At 43.2% G+C, this 20,635-nt stretch overlaps 1 protein-coding gene across 1 annotated transcript in view; it reads right to left on the reverse strand.

Moving 5' to 3' along the window:
• Positions 1-20,635, reverse strand: part of MLYCD (malonyl-CoA decarboxylase) — a 478,937-nt gene that overhangs the window by 237,535 nt on the left and 220,767 nt on the right. Inside the window, exon 4 of the mRNA XM_078668472.1 lies at positions 8,672-8,821. Within this exon, the coding sequence (XP_078524598.1) occupies positions 8,672-8,821 (150 nt within the window). The remainder of the gene's footprint in view (positions 1-8,671; positions 8,822-20,635) is intronic.

Consider the following 20,635-nt stretch of genomic DNA (forward strand, 5'->3'; position numbering starts at 1 on the left):
TCCCACTCTGCCTATTCCTTAGATTGAAAATTTACATTTGCTGCCGTAGTGTGAGAATGCATTTCATGAAAAGGAATACAAAGTAAGGTTGCCACAAGAAAAATGCTAGCCATGTGTTGTTTAAAGAGCCTGGTAAGACCACGTCTTGGCACCAAATAGGGTTATAAATAAAAAAGTATGTATTCATTTGTAACGTGACTTTTCTGTCTTTGTTCCCTTTAATTATCAGTCATGGATCTCATTAGTCAGGCAGCTCTAGAACACAATAAAAAATGCTTTCTATTTATATTTACAGTTCGAAGTATGCACAGATAAGTGCTGAAAATACGGCTTTAGGTGACTGCTTATTTTTGTCCCATCTAGGACATCAAAATAATGAGCTGGCAACACTAATCATAAGACTGGAAGTTTGTTGCAGGATCAGCATAATATGTATTTCCTACACCTTTGATCTCTGATTAATAGCAATAGTTTAACTTATATATGAAACCCTACGCCGCCCTCAATAACATGCAGAGTTACTTCAAGTGTCTGGGAATGCACTCTGAATTAAGAAAACTCACTCCTCATTCTCGCCCTTCACTTTTACGCTCACCCTGCACTCCCAGCAATCACAATGCACTCAGTGATCACCATGCACTCACACCATTCACCCGCTCACCCTGCACTCAGTGATCACTCCGCACTCCAAATGCACTTCCGCTGTTTACCCTGTATCTCACCCTGAAGTCACATGAGCACACTACTCACTCTGCACTCATGTGACACCTCACTCACCTGTCCCCCTCACTGCTCAATCTGCAATCTCACTCAAACAAGCCCATCACTAACCATGCATTAATTAGTCCCACTCTGAACCCACAAAGGGCAGAGGGTCAATGTGCCTGCTACATAGAACTTGTACCATGCAGATCACAGAACTCGGTGTGAGTAAACTATGAGTAGCACTATAAAAAAATGAAATGTTTGTCAGAAAGGTGCTATAGACAGATGAGGTGCATTGTTGGTTAGTGGTAGTGAGGGAATTCATGGAGAAGGAGGAAATGGGGGGAGGGGGTGGCAAAAGAGACTGTTGCACCGTGTGCGACCAGTGCTAGGGCCAGCCCTGGATGGGAGTGGTAGCCCCCCCCCGGAGTTTAGGTCTAGTTGTGCCCCTGGATTCAATCCCCTAGCCAACTCATGACTTTCCTTCTCGCTTCTCTGATTTGCTATTTGAGGCTTAGGTTGGTGATGGCCACTGGGGAAGCAAGGGGCAAAGCCAATCGGAGAATGGGCAGAGGTGTGCCACCCCCAGTGCCTCGCCCATTTGATCTCCAAAGTATAGATATGTGTCCATCTCTAGACATTACATGGTACTTCCGGCGTTTTGAACCATGAGTGATAGCTCACAGAGTTGAATATGGACTTTGATTTTTTTAAGTATACTGCTATGCTAATACTGAATTGTCAATCATGTTGAAAATAACAAGTTGCTTGAGTCGAAAATTTATATTTTTTGTAGACAACAGTGTTTATAATGTGAGGGCACATAAGTCTCTTACTCCTCTCAGTATTGATGTTAATTATTCACCAAATGTGCAATATTCATCTACATTTTTGAAGATCAGGGATTCATCTTCACAATAACCTTTCTGTGGAAAAAAGGACATGTTCATCACTCTGCATTAAGAACCCCTTATTATAGTTTGCTTTACTACCTTCTAAAATTCTATTGCATTTGATTGGCAAAAGAGAAAGGAAGGTGATAGGAATCTTTTTTCCTTTAACAACTAACCACGTTATCCAGCTTTACTCTGAACATCCTTAAACAATTCAATATAGATTTGCTCAGATGGAGAACTGTTAACTGGGAAAGGAGTATATTGGAAAAAAAACATGTTTACACATATTTTAAAAGCAAACTTATAACTAGCTACTATTTCTTAGAAATCATGTGCCGCTTGAGGAGCTTCGGATGCTTTTTACGGAAATGTACATGCTTTGGATTTCCAAGGTGCGATCCAACACGAGCGGCTGCAAGACATCTTTTCACATTATTTAGGTGTGTGGGTTTTGGTGCTATTTTGCCTGCAGGACTGTCTCTGGCCACCCTGTTACTTGCATTTACATGCCCACCATTTTGTGATGGGATGCTATCTTCCCTCGCATTTCCTTTCACGTACAGTAAATTCTCAGCTCCTGTTCAATGCCAGGGCCCTGGCCTGATTCTAAGTGCTCAGCCACTTGTCATGTTTATCGAACCATATCCTTGGGATCGCCTCTTGCAGGGCCTCCTTTACTTTCCCCAGATCACAATTGCTGCCTCGGAAGCTGCCATTACTGGATGGGAGATTGTTGCATCCATTAAAGACAGATGCCATCCAGAGACGTTTTAAGGCATGGGCAAAGTGGGCTCCGGCCCAGGGCCTCAGACTTTCAGGGGGCCCCTTGATAAATCCAGCTCTGTTCTGCAGAATCTGGCCCTGATGGCATTAAATGGTTCTGAAAACAGATTGTTTTAAATACCACTTACCTTTGCTTTTTTTCAGTATTGGTGATATGTGTGTCTATTACAGACATTTTGTAGAGGAATGTTGTGTTTCATGCAACATCTATAAAACAGCTTCTTCTGGATCAAAGGACCTCACACATATGAGAAATGGGAGGGTATCACAGAGATTATTTGCAGTAATATTAGCGAGCAGCTGCTGTGTTACACTATTGAAAACACACATCGCTATCCCTGAATATTACATGGAGACACATTTAGAATTTGGACTAGTGTGTCTGTGACACTTTCTGTGACTCATGACAGTCGCTTGTGTGTGATATGCAGATAATGCACCAGTCTCTTGAATTTCACAGGATAATGAGTTATATCTTGTGTACTTCTCCTGTATATTGTCAATTGAGTCTATGGAATTGCAGGTTTGGGTTTGTCTATCAAAGTTTCAAGTTATTGTCCATTAATGTTAATTCTAATTCAGACCCTTCATAGTTCTTTGTTCTTCAGCCAGAGGCAGTTCCTGAGACAATAGGATCACTCCTTGGCATTGTTCTGATTGCTGCCTCAGTTAAATAATCTGCTTTTGTCAGTATTGTTACAAATGGCGCCGCTTATATGTTAAGTGTTTTTCCCATGTTCTCATTAGAACTTTGAGCAAGATAATATAGAGGCATTTCATTAACTGTTGGAGGTTTCAAATCAAAATATACCAGATTTTTGGGCGGTGGGGCAAAGTGGTAGGCGGTGGGCCAGGCCTCTGGGGGGGGGGCCCTCCATGTGCTTTGCAGGGGGGCCCCCTCAAGTTTCATTACGCCACTGCCCCCCGCCCCCCCCTCCCACAGCACCTTCAGACCCTCACTGGTGAGTCGCGCGCTTACCAACCCCCTGATTGATTGAATGGAAGAGTTCTTTATAAAAAGTACATGTCCAAGTGCTTCAAATGTTATGTAATGTGATAAATGTGATTGAGGACAATAAACTGAGTTACTGAGACATATCTCCCTACTCCAATGTACTCTTAAAGGAGGCACAGTAAGCCGAGTACCCTATGCAACAAGCCAAACACATTCATTTTCTTATTTCATCGGCTCCACTAAGGGCTTTTTTCTATTTTCTCAGTTTCCTTCCATTCCCTTTTCTTATTATTGAACACTGCTTTGCTCTCTGCTTACGTCTCTCTATCGATTGCTCCAGGGAGTCAGCTGAGCACACCTTTGTTTTGTTTCTAAACAGTCGATGGTTATAACAAATATTGATGAGCTAAACATACCTCTTAGGGCAAAAGACGAACTGGGGCCCAGGCGCGTGTCATATTTATGAACGAGGGTGTGCAGTGGCGCGAGCTAGAAAACCTCTGGAGAAAAACAGCCTTTCAACTGCAAAGCCTCAATGGGAAAGGGAGTAATGCCTCTGCTTTAAATGCGTTATTTGTCATAATTCCATGAAACCTAATCAAACTCCAAGAATGAGAACAGAGGAAAAAGGGATTGTAAATTATAAATCACACTTCTGCCAGCAGTCAACACAGCACCTCACAGAGTAACTTCTGAGCGTTTCTTCTGGAGGAGGCTGGCTCTCTTTAACCTGCTGCCAACAGGACTTTTAATTTGCCTCAGGACGGTAGCAAACTTACCTTTCGAGAGCGCCTTGATCGCTGCTCCTTGTCATCATCATCTGTAACGTGCAAGGTCATGCATGAGTCGGAAAATTCTAGATGATTAAAAAGTGATGGATGAAATTCTGTTAGGCGCTGGAAATTATGCTGGGCGGCATTTCCCGCCACCTTTTCTTTTTTTATCCTGTTGGTGCTCTTACAGGCAACACTGTAGTATTCTTGCATGATGTTTTATCCACTATGTTTCTCTGTCCTAGCTGCTCAGTCTGTGTGTCTGTGTCTTATGTATGGAATGTTGGTGAATGGACCTCGAGTAGAATGCCTGGAGTGGCAGTTGGTGGATGGGGTTGAGCAGCTAGCAGGCTGCTCCTGGTGGGGCTGCCCTACAGGACTTATATACCTGATAATGATGACCTATAGTTGATAAGGACTTACTGATACTACCTGTGAATAAACCTACTTGGATTACAATTTACCAGTGCGTCCTGATTATTACAAATACCTCAAAGAAGCAGTGCGGGTCGAACTGTTGTGTCCCTTTCTCACTTTGCCACTGGATTCAAGCTAGCCTGGCTGATGACGGCTGATTAGCCAGAAAACGGTCCCAGGATGCTTGTTTCCGGTCTAGGGAAGACATGGCTTGGCAGTTCGGGCTGGACTGTTCCGATTTGCACATGGCCATGTCTGAACTGGGGTGTTGGAGTGAGCTAGAGAATGATGATGGATTAAACCCAGATCAGTTGACTGGGGGTGAGTGCTTGATTTGCTACAACGCTCCGTCCATCATCCCCTTTGGTATCACATGCCCCTGTGTGGCAAGGATCTGATCCCAGCGGACTTTGCTGCGAGAAGCTCTTCCTGCCTATGACACTGCAAATGCAGGACCCATTCTAAACATGGCCTCCAATGCAGGGAAACTCTGCAAACAGAAAAACAGTCCATGTCGTCATTTTTCAGCTCAAAGGCCCAGTGGTTTAATGATTAAAGTGTTTCCATCCATCACTTTAGGCGTAGAGGCCTGAAAGCACACCAGGTGTCTGGTTAAAACTTGAATCAACAGTAAAACGATAGCTCCAGGAGGCTGGATAAAAGTCCAGGAGGGCCGGATAAAAGTCCACGGCTCTGTTGGCACCACCTCTGATGTCTGAGAAAAATTCAGAGAAATGCTACCGCCTGGAAATATTGAAGAAGCCCAGTGTTTGTTCTTAACTGTTAATCCGCCTGGATTTCAAGTTCTCAACTGTGTTTAAGAATGTGTGCTACACTAAGGGATAATTCCAGACAAAAACTAGATTTTTAGCTACAGGTTCATTGATCCTGGCTGAGCTGATCTCAGTTGAAACACCAAGGTCATTCATTCCTGCCTGTGCCAGGCTCTCCATCAGTTCCTCTGGGCACTGCAGGGCGCAGGGGCTTCGTGAGATGTTTAAATAATCCTCAGAAGACAGAGAGAGCTAGTAACTTAAAACGATGCAAAAGCCTTCCAAGCCAGAACCAAAGCAGAACTTCTGCGATGGTGGCGAGGAGCTGCACTGCAGGAAGGAGACAAACGGCCTCAATTACAATGTTGCAAATATTGTTTTTTCAGCTAAATCACAAAATTACAATGCGCTGCATAACAGGCATCCAAAAGTGGTACGTGACGTGGCAAAGGCTGATATCTCATTGTTTTCTGTTGAAACACATAATTCGAGCCGGTTGTTGCAGGTGGAGGCTGCCTGCTCTTATATTTGGGGACCAGCACCTATTCTCCCCACCAGACATTTACCAAGTGAAAAAAAACACAACGCGGAAAGACGGAGGAAGAGAAGACAGAAAGCGCGTCAGAAAGGGGGACAGCAGAAACCTGCAAGAGTGAGATAAAAGAGGGAGGGATTACCGCCTGAGGCATGAGGTGAATTAAAGACTACACAACTTTGGTATTCCGCACGCTGGTGGCCTCGGCCGTGGGCATCTGAGCAGACCGGCAATCTTTCATTTATAAATTAAGCACTGAAAGTTAACGCAAAGTTACATGAGAAAATTACAATATGGGTCCTGTAGTCTATCCGTCATGTCCACGCTGAACTGGGAAGAGTCTATGCCGTGGAGAGAGTCACTAAAATGCTGAAGGGGTACACAGGTGACAAAAGGAGGTCACTAGGAGGAGGCTTATCTGTTTCTGATGATACGCTCTCCCGTTCATTTCTTGTCCACTATGATAAAATAGTACTTTTCCTTCGGCTCCTGGTCCTGGAGTTGCAAAACGATACATACAAAGCGGAGAAGGCAGCCACTTCTTGCATCAAGCAATGCACTCTCCATGCTGAAGACGCAGTGGCAGCCCAGCGAGAGCCACAGGCACCCTCTTGATCAGCAAGTGTCTCAAACACTTGAAAACTGGCACAAATGTTAACATCTTAGGGCCTGATTCCGATGTCGTGTAGACCGGAGTCCTTCCGAGATCGCTTTGAAACTGAAACCGAGCAACCTTCTCACGTCGGTTTCAGTCCAGGAATTAGGATTTGGTCGTAATCCTATACTTTACAATGGGAGCATGCATTCCAAATAGAATGCATGCTCTCATTGCGAAGAGCAGATGTGTAGTTCATCCCTGCACCCCGTGGCAAGCACCTCAAGGTGCCTGCCACCCGATGTAGGGATCAACAGGGGGGCACCATATGTGCCCCCTATGCCACCATTTTGCAGCTTACACCCATGTCCGAAAGGCCAGCACAGAAAGACAGTGGGAATCTGCCATTGTAATCCCTCGGCAGGAAAGAGCCGGCCGAGGGATTACTGCAGGGGGCTCTCTGAGCCCATCGGAGGCCATTCGGAAAACCGTTTCGGATTCCCTTCTGACCGATCCCATCGAAATGGGTCAGTCGGAAAGGAATCCGACCAGCCGATTACGATGCGTGCAGAAGGGGTCCGACCAATGGTTCAACAGTTCCAGCCCGCAATGTAATCGAGCCCTTAGTTTATTTTGGGATCCCACCTCCTTCCTAACGGATGGCTCACCAAGTTAAGTGCACGCTGCTGACATGGAGTGCTGTCTGCAAGAAATGATCTTGAAACTCTTCATCCTTCCGCTCCTTAAAATGGTAAAAGCGTTACTCTAGGTGATATAACATTTATTTATTGTCAATACTGTAATTTGTTAGGATGATGACGAGCCTGAGAGCATAAGCAAAGAAGCTGGCTTGTTATGTCTGTAGACAATCTACATCCAAAACACACTGGGGTGAATCAAGATTCCCCATTGCTGAAAAACAGTGAAGACCCACTCATTTGCCTGGAGGACATTTTGTGCCGGAAACCCATAAATGCTATTTTTTCTTTAAAGAAAATGTCTATGTCAATGTTACATAGCTGAGGTGGTCTTGGACTGTGAACTACTTAAAATTGCTCAAAAAATTAAACTGCACAAAGCAACATCTGCAGTACGTCAACATTCATTGTAAAATTACAGATGAAGTCTGTCATTAGGTAATGTTCAGATTATCTGAACACTATTATATCAACAAGAACAAAAGATAAAGATGTAAATACTATTCCCCTACACTCGTTTGAAATATAGACATAAATGGTACAATTATAAATCACACTGGCATATGTTTTCATTTCTTGGTTGTTTATTTAATTTTCTTCAATGGATGTTTTTTCACAAGCCACTTAGTGGCTGAGGTTCCTAGCCAACAGGTGTTTCGTCTTAACAGGGAATAAACCCGCAAATTCTTCAGGGCTATAAGCTTGTCTTTCAGATTTCATAAATTCGGTGATACTTCCGACCCGAATTGGGTTCTGTGGAATTGTCTTATAAGTCGTATCTTTTTCTCCGGTCACGCTATCCTAATCAAAGAGCTGATATTTAGACCTGGTGCCCCATCCGGCACAGATTTCAGTTTTGGTTGTGTTCATGGTCCTGGGAGTACGCACTGCACGGAAGCCAGGAAGAAGTTGCGGGTTTATTCCCTTTTAAGTGACGAAACACATGTTGGCTAGTAACCGCAGGAACTAAGTGGATTGTGAACTAACATCATCCATTGAAGAAAATTGAATAAACAACCAAGAAATGAAAACGAATACCAGTGTGATTTACAATTGTACCATTTATGTCTATATTTCAAACATGTGCAGGGGAAAAGTAATTACTGCAATTATAGTCGCCTTGACCACAACGTTATGGGGATTTGGTTGTTATCCCTACTTTGTTCCACCATCTTAAATAGGAGCTAGAACTGGGTTTTCAAGCGGTAATACCTTGGTGTGCCATATTTCTATTACGTCACCACCTTGTATGCAAAAAGATAAAGATGAACAATGTATGGTAATGTGCATCTTCCAAACTTCATCCCAAAACTAATGTCAAGTTCCAAGCTACATTGCCAATATCCTGAGCTCCAAATCGCTCTCTGTGAAAGAATAGCAAAGGAAGGGAAAGCACTGTAGGCACTTGTTGGAACCTGTTTGAAAAACGCATACCTGAGCATTATTCCCACAGTTACTTTAGTGACTACCTTCACCTGAATATGTTGACTGGTCTCTGACCTGGGACAGGAGTATCTTCATTTGAGAGCACCTTCACCTACCTTCAGCTCTTTCACAACTCTCTTGATGAGGTAATTTCCCAGTTCCACTCCCTGTAGGCCCTGCTGAGCCAGGCTGATAGAGTAAAAAATGGCTGCTGAAATCTTGGCCTCATCTTCAGTTTCCAAAGTCGAGACTTCCTTCACTATGGCCTGCAGAGATCAGAATCCAAAACTTCAATTAGCACTAACACTCAATTCACAGGTAGTCAAGACAGCCAAAGTTTTAAAAAGCGTCCCATCCACAAATTACTAATTTTAGGAACTCAAGTGCCATACAAGGATGCATGAAGTTGATCAGTGTAACATTTACAGCCTGCTTGTTGCACCTCACATCCCTTTATGGTCATGAACACATCAGTAACATGATCTTCCACTTTGAACGTTTATTTTTTCATATTAAGAAGTTTTGAATCACACCTTCACACATCCACATAAATATAATCAGTGGCAGGGTAGTCAGCAGGGTATACAAGAGCCAACGTATAGTAAAGGAATAGTTAGAATCTAATCATAAGTGAGGGATACGCGTACATCTTGTGTTCCCATTCACTACTTCTTTTGCAACAAGTCTTATACTAAATACTAACCTGAAGGGTTCAGTCTTCAGTTTTGGTGATCTTCGTCAGGTGTAATATTTTATATTAGAACATTGGACTGTTGGGAGCTCTGTTGAAAACAATGGAGCCCTCCGGGCTACTAATGGCCAGTAGAAGCCTGGAGCTCCAACATTCCAATGTCTGTTCACAGTTGTTGCTCTGAACAAAGGCCTCACGGAACCAGAGGGTATTTCAATCCCTCTGCTCCGTGAGGCCTTAGTTTTACAAATTCAAACAGTCTGCCCTCTACAGGCGATATGTTCTAATAGCCTTAGAGCCATCCATAGCGAGTTCTACCGGTCCATAATGGCTCGCCTTCACCTCGGTCCTTTAATGCTGTAGCAGGCCTTTAATGGCCGGTAGAGCCAGCTATGCTGAGCTCTTGTTATTAACCCCAATGTACCCCAATATAGGCCTAGGTAGTAAGTAGTTACACAACCTTTTAACTACATCTGTCTTACCATTGTTCTACATAACGGGTCTGACGCTGACCTTTTACTTAGTTGGGTGCTACATCACTGTCGTGTGGTTTTCTCCAAAAACTAGCCTCATGATTTATGCATTAGGATTATGAGTATCACAGCAGGTTTACCATCTTCTGCATAATAAGTTTGCATAAGGGTCACCTCTATTGTCATCCTTGCCCGACATGCCCCTAGCAGGCCTTCTAGATGGAACACCTGAGGGTACCTTTCGGGTATACAAGCACTACATCTTCGCTGGGCAAACCAGAGGAGAAAAAGACTTCCATGCTGACGCGAAGCACTGAGGTCCCTGCACACAGACACTCCAGCACGCAGTGGTCTGACATCCCTTGCGGGGTGTCCATCTCAAGAACAAGACGGGGACCTTCGCTCTCTCACATCAGGTAAGGGTTGGCCCCATCCTAAGGGGATTCTAGGCTTTACACCTACATACATGCTAGGTACACTTAGGTACATCCATCGTAGGAGTACACATTTTTACTGTTATGTATCCATATACCTGCATATACTCATTGTTTTAGCACTATGGTATAATTCTACCTTTTCTTTACTCTGAAGGTGCTTATAACCGTACATATCTGTTTATGTCTCATGGTTGTTACAGCACATGTATTTCATACTAGAATGATGCTGGTTCAATAAATCCTTATTGAAAACGTGCCCATCGTTTATTCTATATATCTTTGAGACAAAAGTAAGCACGAATGACTGAGAGAAAATACTGTATCCACGATCCCGGAGAGGTCAGGGTTGTCATGTTCGATAGTTGCCAGAAACTATTCGTTCCTTGGTAAGGTTGGGTACTTCGAGTGGTACAGTGAGCTAGCTGGTCTACAGACTAACATATCCTCCAGGGGTGTCTGGAATCAGTCTGGACACCAATCCCGTAGTTTATGTTGTCTAAACGCTCAGATCCTATACAGATTTGTAGGAACTACACAACATGGCGCCCAACCTTGGTTTGGTTCCTATTTAATGGTCAAATCTCAATAGTTCAGTTGTGCTTTCTCAGAGACCCCTACACACATCTACCCAGAAACGTCAGGAGTGAGAAGGGAAGAATCAGCCGCAGCCGAGTAGGTATACCCTATGTATTGGCTGTAGGTTTATTCAAGCTTGAAGGATTATAGTTCCCTACATCGTGCATAAAACCTTATGTTATTTTCCTTGAAACAATTTTTTAACAGTGTTTCTTGAAGATAACTCAAGAGCTGTATTACATGCAAGTGCAACAGGAGAAGCAGAGCAGGAAGGTGAAATAAACATTTCAGAAAATTTCCGAAATGCACTGGATGCACAATTAGACAATTTTGGTCTCTCGGCACTAGGAGGAGGAACCGTAACATTTGTGATTGAGGCACACAAGTCATTCAGGACAGAGGTGTTCTATTAATGGGTCAAATTCCCACCTGCAGACACATGCACAAATATATTTCATTCTTATACTCCGGATGAAATACCAGAAGAATACTGTCCATATGACGACATAGCAGCTCTGCTCACGTACCAAGAGCATTTAAATTGGTTTAAAGGTGCCCTCACATACACCACAGAAAAAGTGAGACTCGGTCCGCTCAACAGAGACGGAGCGACTTGGCTGGCTCTGGTTGCTTACACACCGCATCCAGAAGTTGACATTGCCAATAGCAGACTTACGTCCACTTCATAGAGAAATAATAAAACTTTACAGAAATCTGACACAGTTCGTTATGACAGCACTCACACCAAGCCAACAAGACTTACCCCAGCAGGTCAACTACAGCCGACCGCCACAAAATGTACCCCACAAACACGGAACGCAGTCATGGGAAAAATGCCCACTAAACGTGAGCAAACGCCGTTCTGGATAGCAGAGAAAACAGCACAGTAAAACACAGAATATTGACAATCTGCTTGCCAATGAGGATAGCTCTAATCTATACCAGGACTCATGGCACCCCTTCAATAGCAGTAATACCATAAGTATGAAGGCAACTACATAATGAGTATGGAGAAGAACCTGCTCTAAACCTAGGGATAGAATGAATAAGTGATTTTTCCCAGGTATCTACAATTATGTTGACAAACATAAAAGGGGAGGCAGCACCGTTGACTATACTCCAACGCCTGAGGGAATGCACTCCTGCACAACAGGAGCGGGATTTACTGAAAATTATCGACGATACATACACTGAATTAGGTAGAGATAATTTGGGAGCTAGATCTATGAAACCACAAGTAGTAGGACATTCTGAAAAGGATAAAGTTAACACTAAGCAAACACTAGATCCTTCTAAAAAGAAATGGGAAACAACAAAAAAATCATCAAAATGCATCACAATCACAGGGTGAGTCTCCTCAACATGAGCCCTCTGACAGGGATCAGGATACTGATAAACGTTCCTCTCGTTCCTTTCAGGGTTCATCGAAAAACTTTGAGAGGGAAGGACGGTCAGAACACAGATCAGAAGCCAAGCTGAGAGACACACATTGCACTTCAGACTAGAATATCAAAAAAGAAGATAAACCAAAATCAAATCCTCAATTTAAAAAGAAGAAAGTAGCAGGCCTTAGAAAAAGAAATGCCCAGGCTGCTGAGGACACAGCTTCTGAACGGGGAATGGGCTCTGACGATGCTAGACAGCACAGCAGAAGTAACATTAGCTTGCCAGAACCTGATGGTATTTCTGGTGACAGCATTGTTGAATGAGGATATCACGGCGGAGACACCTGATACTAGGGTAAGTGTTGCACACCAGTTATATGAAATAACACTCCATGTGGAGGGGGACATTCCCTATCTCTTTTAGGAGAACCAGTCCTTTGGATACAACATCCTTTTAGCAGAAAAAGATTGGCCGCCTGAGTTTGTTATGGACGGCCCAAAGGGGGAAACAGTAATTTTACCTGCCTTCTCCAAACTCGTTTCAGAATCACTGAAACATTCATACATGCAGGAGTGGGCAGTAGCATTAGCTCCTGCATTATACTGCAATCATGTAGGGTGGGATGCTGAGTCACCTCACCATGACATCCCAGTAAAAAATACTCCATCTCCACAGAGACAGAACCCAATAAAACATGAAGCAAAAAAGGAGATCTTAGATCAACTTGAATACCAAGGTGTAATAGAGCATTGTACCTATTCCATGAGTAATCCTTTGTTTCCCGTAATAAAACCCGATAATTCACATCCTCTAGTTTTAGACTTTGAACACATGCATAAAAACATTTGCAGTACACAAATGTACAGAGTGCTACATAAATAAATAAAATTGTGTGGAAAAAATACAAAATACCACTAGATATCTCAAATGGATTCTTTTGCCAAAACATAGCGCCTGAGAGCTCATATTTGGCAGCATTCTTAGCCCTAGCCTCTCAGCATCAATTTGGTAGACTTCCCCAAGGGTATAAGAATAGCCCGGGGTTGTTCTCAGCAAGAGTATCGGAGTTACTTCAAAATTTTGATAAAGAGGCATTGTCCTAGGTAGATGATATTTATCTGGCGGACGATGAATTATTGGATCATTTGACCAGGGAAAACAACATCATTTTGGGGTTCGCCTCTGAGGGCTACAAATGTAACTTTAAAAAATCAAAAACTGCCCATCTCAATGTACTATTTTTGGGATTAGAGCTCTCAAGTGAAGGGAAAAGCTTTGCAGCAAACTTTTTAGAAAAGTGTGCACTGCTCCAACCTCCAAAGACTCCGAAAAATCTGCAATCTACTTTAGGATTCCTACATTTTGGCAGAACATACAGTTTGGATTACGCAGAAAGAGTGAAATCTTTCTACGACTTTTAGACCTGATTTCTCAGTTCAACATTGGACACAGGAACACACAGATATAATGTGCTCCCTACATGCGGACATGATAGCTTCCAAACACTTACACACATGTGTAAACACTACAAATTTGGTGATCCGTGTATTCGAGGGTCAATTCAGGAATACTTACCTCACCTTCAATGAAGGTGAAACTGTATCCAAGGCATACAAATCACATTTGTACACAAACGCAGAAATGCGTTTTGTATCAAGTGAAAAAATCCTGACAGTAGTTCAGACTGCCGTAGTGAGAGAAAGAGCACTGGCTCAGGGGAAACAAATAATTGTCGTGACTCCGGTACCAACCTTAGAGGCTGTTACAAAAGCAAGCGTTCCTAATGCTAAAGCACTGCACCCATGATGGATACAATGGTCTAATTCTCTCATTGCAACCGATGTAGACTATAAATTTGATTCTACATTAATACACAAGCATTTCTGCAGTACGAGCAAGAGTATCCTCTCCCGAATGAAATAATGCCTCTAGATCAGTATGAATATATAATTTACACATCTGGTTCAGCTCAGCCGTCCATAGGAAGTAAACGGCACTACAGATCAGCTTGTGTAATTGTAAAGGGTTGTATGCAGGATGGCAAGTTCCGTCCTACCAAAACGCAGACGTAGTCTCTAAGAGATTGCACTGTTTAGCTGGCAGAACTAAATGCTCTGATACGGGCACTAAAAAATACAGATCGAGAATTCCTCACACTTACTGTGTGCTATTCGTTTTATATTGTGTCCAGTCATACAATTAATATCTTCATGACTGTGGCCAATATGGATTCAAAGATTCAAAAGTTTGCAGAGTGAAGCATAAACTGCTTTGGGAACAAGTGGCAGAGCTGAAAAAAGGCTTGCTGCGGACCCACATGATTCATACACTGAATCATCAATGTGTTGGGCTGCACGTTGAAGGGAATTTATTGGCTGATGAACTGCCAAGGCGACAGTGAGAACTGCTGCCGCAGCTGCAATCACTCGTTCTCGCAGGAGAGTAGACAGACAGATAATGGTATCTCTCATTGCTTTGCGTAAAAACAGCACAGTCTTGCAAAAAGGTTTCCAATTCAAGTACTCCTACAAGTTAGACGCACAAAATATTCTATATGCGCAAATTCCAGGAGTGGGGGATAGGGAAACACCAAACATGGATCGCAGATTAGGTTTAATGATAGCTGCACACAAGGGTCTGGGCTCAGCAGACACAGGTATTACGGTGATGGTTTCACTACTGAAACAACATTATTGGTGACCAGGTCTTACCAAGGAGACCAAGGGCTTTTCCCTTAAATGCGATATCTGTCAGCAGATGAAGGGTTCCACTGTAGCGCGTCCACCACAAACACTACTACTGATCTCAGACAGACCTCACACATGTGTCTATATGTACCACTGTGGCCCCTTACAATCTAATGGGGCTTACAATTATATCTTGGTGGCAGTGGATTCATGTTCTAGATTCCTCAGGGTTTGGCCTCAGCGCTTGGTTATAAAGGAATTGCGAATCTTCATAGGGACAAAGCAATTTGCACATTACAATCTGACGCGGGCCCGTGTTCAGCTCTCTGGCTCACAAGGAAGCCATGGGAAGTTTGGGTGTGGCATTGCGGTACTCCTCTTCATATCATCCAGAGGAAAATTCGAATATGGAAGGAAAAACCGGGACCTGAAGCAATCCTTAACAGCAAGGGTATTAGGCGCGGGTGGCAGTTGGGTCAATCCCCTATATGGGGTCCAGAGTGCACTTAATAACATGCCAAGAAGCTCCCTGGGAGGCCGTACTCCATATGAGGTCCTGTTTGGGACGAGAATGTGGGTACCCGCCCTCTATGGTTGCAGTGCATTGGCTGATGATAAAGCATTTGACATCAATGATTGTTTGGCTGTTTTACAGGAACTCAATGAATTCCGGGCAGTACAAAGCAACGTCGAAGTAAAATGCACCACCACTGGGGAAGATAAAACAGTTTCGGCAAGACCTGCCTGAGTCCCAAAGATTGTGGACCTGGTCATAGAAAAGATTGTGGACAAAAAAGAACTTGGGCCGTCAATGTAGAACGCCTGTACATGTCCTGGCAGTAGCAGAAATAAGAACAGTACTTCTTCTGCCTCTTGCCAGCAAAAAAGAAAAGAGATTTGTCTCCACTGATCTGATCAAACCACACTATGTGGCTGAATAGCAGGCAGCGCGGGCTCCTGGGTAGTCGCCGATCTCCTCTCGCTACCATACAGGAAGTTCAGAAAAAAAAATACTAAATACGTTTGAAGATTCTGCTCTACGAAGTAAAGGAGTTGCCAACAATGGAATGGAACTCTTGCCTATTAAAACTGAACAACAACAAAATACAAATGAACACACAGATTTAATTTGGCCTAATACCAACATATATGTGAATATGTCTCACAATGAGTCATCTGCCAGTTCAACAAGACCTGCTGAGCTACCAACGATAAATAGAACATCATCTGGCTACTTCATCGATGTTGATACCTTCTCTCTGGATCAGAGTAAACCAGAGTCACCGCAAGCTTCTGTTTCCCACAAAGAAAAAGTATAGAACATCTACAAAAACACTGCAAAAAACGTACTTTATTTACCCTAGCTACAGTTCTGGATTGCATTTGGTCTACTGTTCCTAGTCCTCTGGATAGGTGTTGTGACTGTCTTTTTCCTGCTTCTGAATGGACATTATCTCTCAAAATGCTCTGCAGTACAACATGTGAACTTGGTCCTGAAACCTCGTACGTAATCTCATCGTGCAGGACAAGACCTGTCGTTTGTTAAAATTACAGCAGCTCCTGTTCCTGAAGGAATAGTTCGGGACAGGGCTTTGCATTTGGTCCCACTGAACTTTTGAAAATACTACATGTATTTAAAATTTCTTTGAATGATATCATCACCTTCAGTACATTCTCTGATGAATGGGACTTTGAAACTGTGAATTGCATGCCGTCTGATTTAGAACAATCTGCTGCATTTTCTAAACAAATTGTATAATGAAACATTTATTGTTACCAACACTATGGTCATAATTTCTTGCTTAAGACAAGCATTCCCTCGTAATGTTTTTACTTACCATCACTGGGAACATTGCCCAACACCAACAAAGGGTAGTTCACAAACATTTGCACAAATCTTTGCTTAATTTTCTGGGTTTAACACTTCAGACCCGACCTCATATTACCATAAGGTTGCACCTACACATGCAAAGAAAAATATGCTCACCAACACGAACCAGATATACCCTGCTTGCTTTATTTCCCAGCTGTCTTTACAGGGTTTTGACTTTTGGAGAGACACAATAGACATAAAATCTGTCTGGAGGACTAAAGATTGGCAAGTTCAGTAAAACTGAGGCATTATTTAGAGCATACCTCATACCACAATAAAGTATCTTCCTGAACGAAAGTGCAACAAACTTCCTGTCTTCGAATAGCCAAGATTAAGGACTTGCACACACCTTGGATTCCCTCAGCTACACACTTTGAGGGTTGGTGAAATAATACATAACATAGTGAAAATACACCGAATGAGATTATACATGAAGGTTCATCCAATGCATCAGACCGCAATTGGAAGGGATGTTTGTTTTGGCCTATCAACACAAATGGGTGTCAATCAAGATTCAAGCGTATCAATGAAGGGTTTAATATCCATAGGCCGGACTAAAGCTATGTACACCAGGGGGTGGTGATATCCTACAGTATTGGGAAGTTATGCCTAGATTGGCTAAGAACCTCAACACTGTCCCAGGTGAAACAACACTTGCCTTTACTATCAGATGACATGGTTTTAAGGGATTTGTTGCTAGGTCCCTGAAACCACGCCATAAACGCTTCTTATACACCATTTACAACGAAGTATGGAAAATCTCTCAACAGGAAGCTGTGGAGCGGTTGCATAAAATTGGCAGGATTAACCTAGAATACGCTTTGGCAATGGTCTATAATGGCATGACCACACTAACATCCAGGATGTATTTACTAGGAAACATTGTGTCTTCTGCTATAGATTGAACGGAACAGGAGCTGTCCATCCTACAATATGGGCAATCACAGTTACGATCCATTCTATTATTAAGCTGGACGCTACAATCATTGCGTTCTTGTCATGTGCCCTGGTGATATATTAACAGTACGTCTCTGTTTTCGGCTTATAATTTAACAACAAGGCAGACAACAATGGCACAGAGAGATGCGAAATATACAATGCTGCACACTGAAAAATTAGACAAACTACCTTTTATCGTGGCTGAGTCACCTTCCACAGCATGGTTAATCTATGGCCACATTTCAAATTGTCAAACTTTCCAATTTTAATACTGCCTAGAGTACCATCAAGTAGGCAGGTATGAAGCATTAGGGAAGGAATACATATAGGAATCATGGGAGTAACCTTACAGATTTAGACGCAGGAATGGGGACACTGAAGTTTTTCTCAGCAGTTCAGATGGCGAGAATTCGTTAAGTGGGTCTCTAATTTGTCAGGATGATATGCTTCACGGAGCTTGCAACTCTTCGGTTGCAAACCTATCTTGTCATTTGAAAGGATTGCTAGCTGCCGTGATACATCCAGTGTTCAAACTACTCTTGAAAGGGAGTTTTCTGATGTTGAATGATCAAGGTTGTTGTGGGATGCGTCCAGGCATCGCACATTTGGTCACAGTAAGCTCCAGGGTTACTTGTTTTATGCAAGTATTATTTCTACCGACCAACACAGTCAGGGAGGCGCCGCTATGGCTTTCATTGAATGTTTCTTTTATACGGTTTGATTCTCTGAGCAGACAGAAAGCAATACTTTTACAGAAGGAGGTGGCCTTAACCTCAGCTCGAGAGACTTTTGATCTCCAGGTTGTAAGGTCTTCAGCTAGTCCGAACTAACTTCCTGCTCCATTTCTGAAAAATGGTACATCGTATCTTTAACATGTCTGATAGGAGTGCGATAGAACACCTATTTAAGACCATTGGTTCTGGGTTGTTAAGCACCTTTCAGACAGTTTTCGGAGTTGTTCCATCTTTAATACACTCCTTATTTGGAAGCATTTTTGGTGGGCTTCCACTGATCCCGCTACTGTTAGTGGGTAACCTGGTTTTAATTTTTCTGCTACGCAATGGACATCCCCAATTTCAAGAAGGTGGAAAAATCGCTCTTGGAGCAACGTTGCCGTGAACGCATGATACTCCATCTGGGCACACTTTGGCTTTGGGAGCTAAGTGAGCATTGGTTTCTATCATCCAGATCAGTCTGGGTAGACTGCGTCTTGCCTGTACTCCACTGCTTATTCTGTGGACATGAATGCGTGTTGGACATCTAACACTTCCATCGGTTGTGCTTCCGAACGTGGATGTACTACTGGACCTGAGAAAAAGGCCCAAGTAGTGCAGTGTCGTCAGCGTATTCCAATCCTGATGTTGGATTTCTCACAGCCACCACGGAATGCTTCAGCTCCTGTTGGAATGGACCAGGCTTACAGGCATCAAATGCTTCCTCAGCAACGCCTGTGGGAACCGGAGAAGATTACCTTTGCTCCATTGACTTGATTCAAGAGGTGTTACGGGGACCGTCGTCTGCAAAGTCAGGCAACAGTGATGTTGCATCTCCCGCACAGGATACAAACACGTGGCTCTCCATGTTCTGGGAACAATTTGGCCTATTTATAAAAACAACTAAAACTGGAATTCGAAAACAATTTTTTGCTTTATTTCTCCACTTCTACTCTCACTGAGCACTATGGCTTTTGGCATGCTCAGTTGGTCTCACAGTATATTATCTTTCTAGAGGACTCATAGGGCTTTGTTACAGCTACATCATTTTTTTTTTTACACATATGTTAAACCGTGCTAAAAGAAGCGAGGGAGAGCAACCTCCAACTAGCATCTTTGCTCTATATGGCATGTGGAGCAAGAAGAACATGTGGTGCAGGAAATAGAATCCTAGGCATGGGAACAAAATGATGGAAGACCACAACCAGAAACTACATTAGTTATAAAAAAAATAAAAAAAACAGCTCTACCAAGGCTGTTTACAATAGCTTGAAAATTAAAGGGAAAAAACCCATAACCCCACAAAAACACAAACCACCCCTAAAATCCCTTACGAAATTGGGTTGTTGGTTGACTGAAAGTGAGCCCTGGTCAAGCAGCAACCACAATCCTTGCCAGGGTGAGGCACAAGCCATCCCTAAATTTACCGAACTCAGCCCTCTGGTAGCTTGGCACAGGGCAGCCAGGCTTAATTTAGAGGCAATGTGTAAAGTATTTGTGCAAAACTTCAGACAGTAATAAAGTGAAAACACCACACTAAGAGGATCCCACACCAAGTTAGAAAAATAGAACGTAATCCAAAAAAAAACCACGAGAATAAAACAACAAAAATTCAACTAGTGAAACCAGAGACATGCGATTTCAAAGATTTTAGTGAAAATAGATCCAAAAGCACAATGTGCTAACTGTGGTTATCAGGTCTCTCCAAACCAGGACTAAATCACAAGTTCAGGCTGTCATCGAACAGCACAGGCCAGCTACGGGGACCCAGTTAGGCCCACTGAGCAGGGTACCTTAAATCCTCTGCAAGGCTGTGGTCTGAGGACCTGAGTCATTGTTGAGGATCCCGTCAACAGGGTTTTCAATGAGAAGTCCTGTATTGAGGATGCAGTGTGCGGTTGGGGCGATGCATCAGTTCTGAAGAGCTGAGCAGCTTTGATGCGGAGTCTGTAGTCTGCAAGGATGCAGAGGACCTGCACCGAAGATGCATCGTGCAGTCGGTGATGTGGCGACTCCGAAGAGCTGCAATGCAGGTCTTTGCGACGGTTCCGATCACGCAGCAGTGGCAATTTGTCGGTTCTGCTAGGGGTTGTGCCCTACAACAGAGGAGATGCATCGATTTAGCTTGATCAACAGAGGATGGCAGAGCACCTTAAGCCCACTTCCAAAGGTCCAGAACTGAGGTGGCACCACTTGGCAGGGCAGAACAACAGAGTTCAAATGCAGAGGCAAGGTTGTTGGGAGCCCATTATGTCCCTGAGGATTCAGATCAGAAGGGCAGTCAACTAGCTTTTGGAGTCATTCT

Source organism: Lissotriton helveticus, chromosome 12 (genome assembly GCF_964261635.1).
Source record: "Lissotriton helveticus chromosome 12, aLisHel1.1, whole genome shotgun sequence".
In the NCBI taxonomy this organism is placed as follows: Eukaryota; Metazoa; Chordata; class Amphibia; order Caudata; family Salamandridae; genus Lissotriton; species Lissotriton helveticus.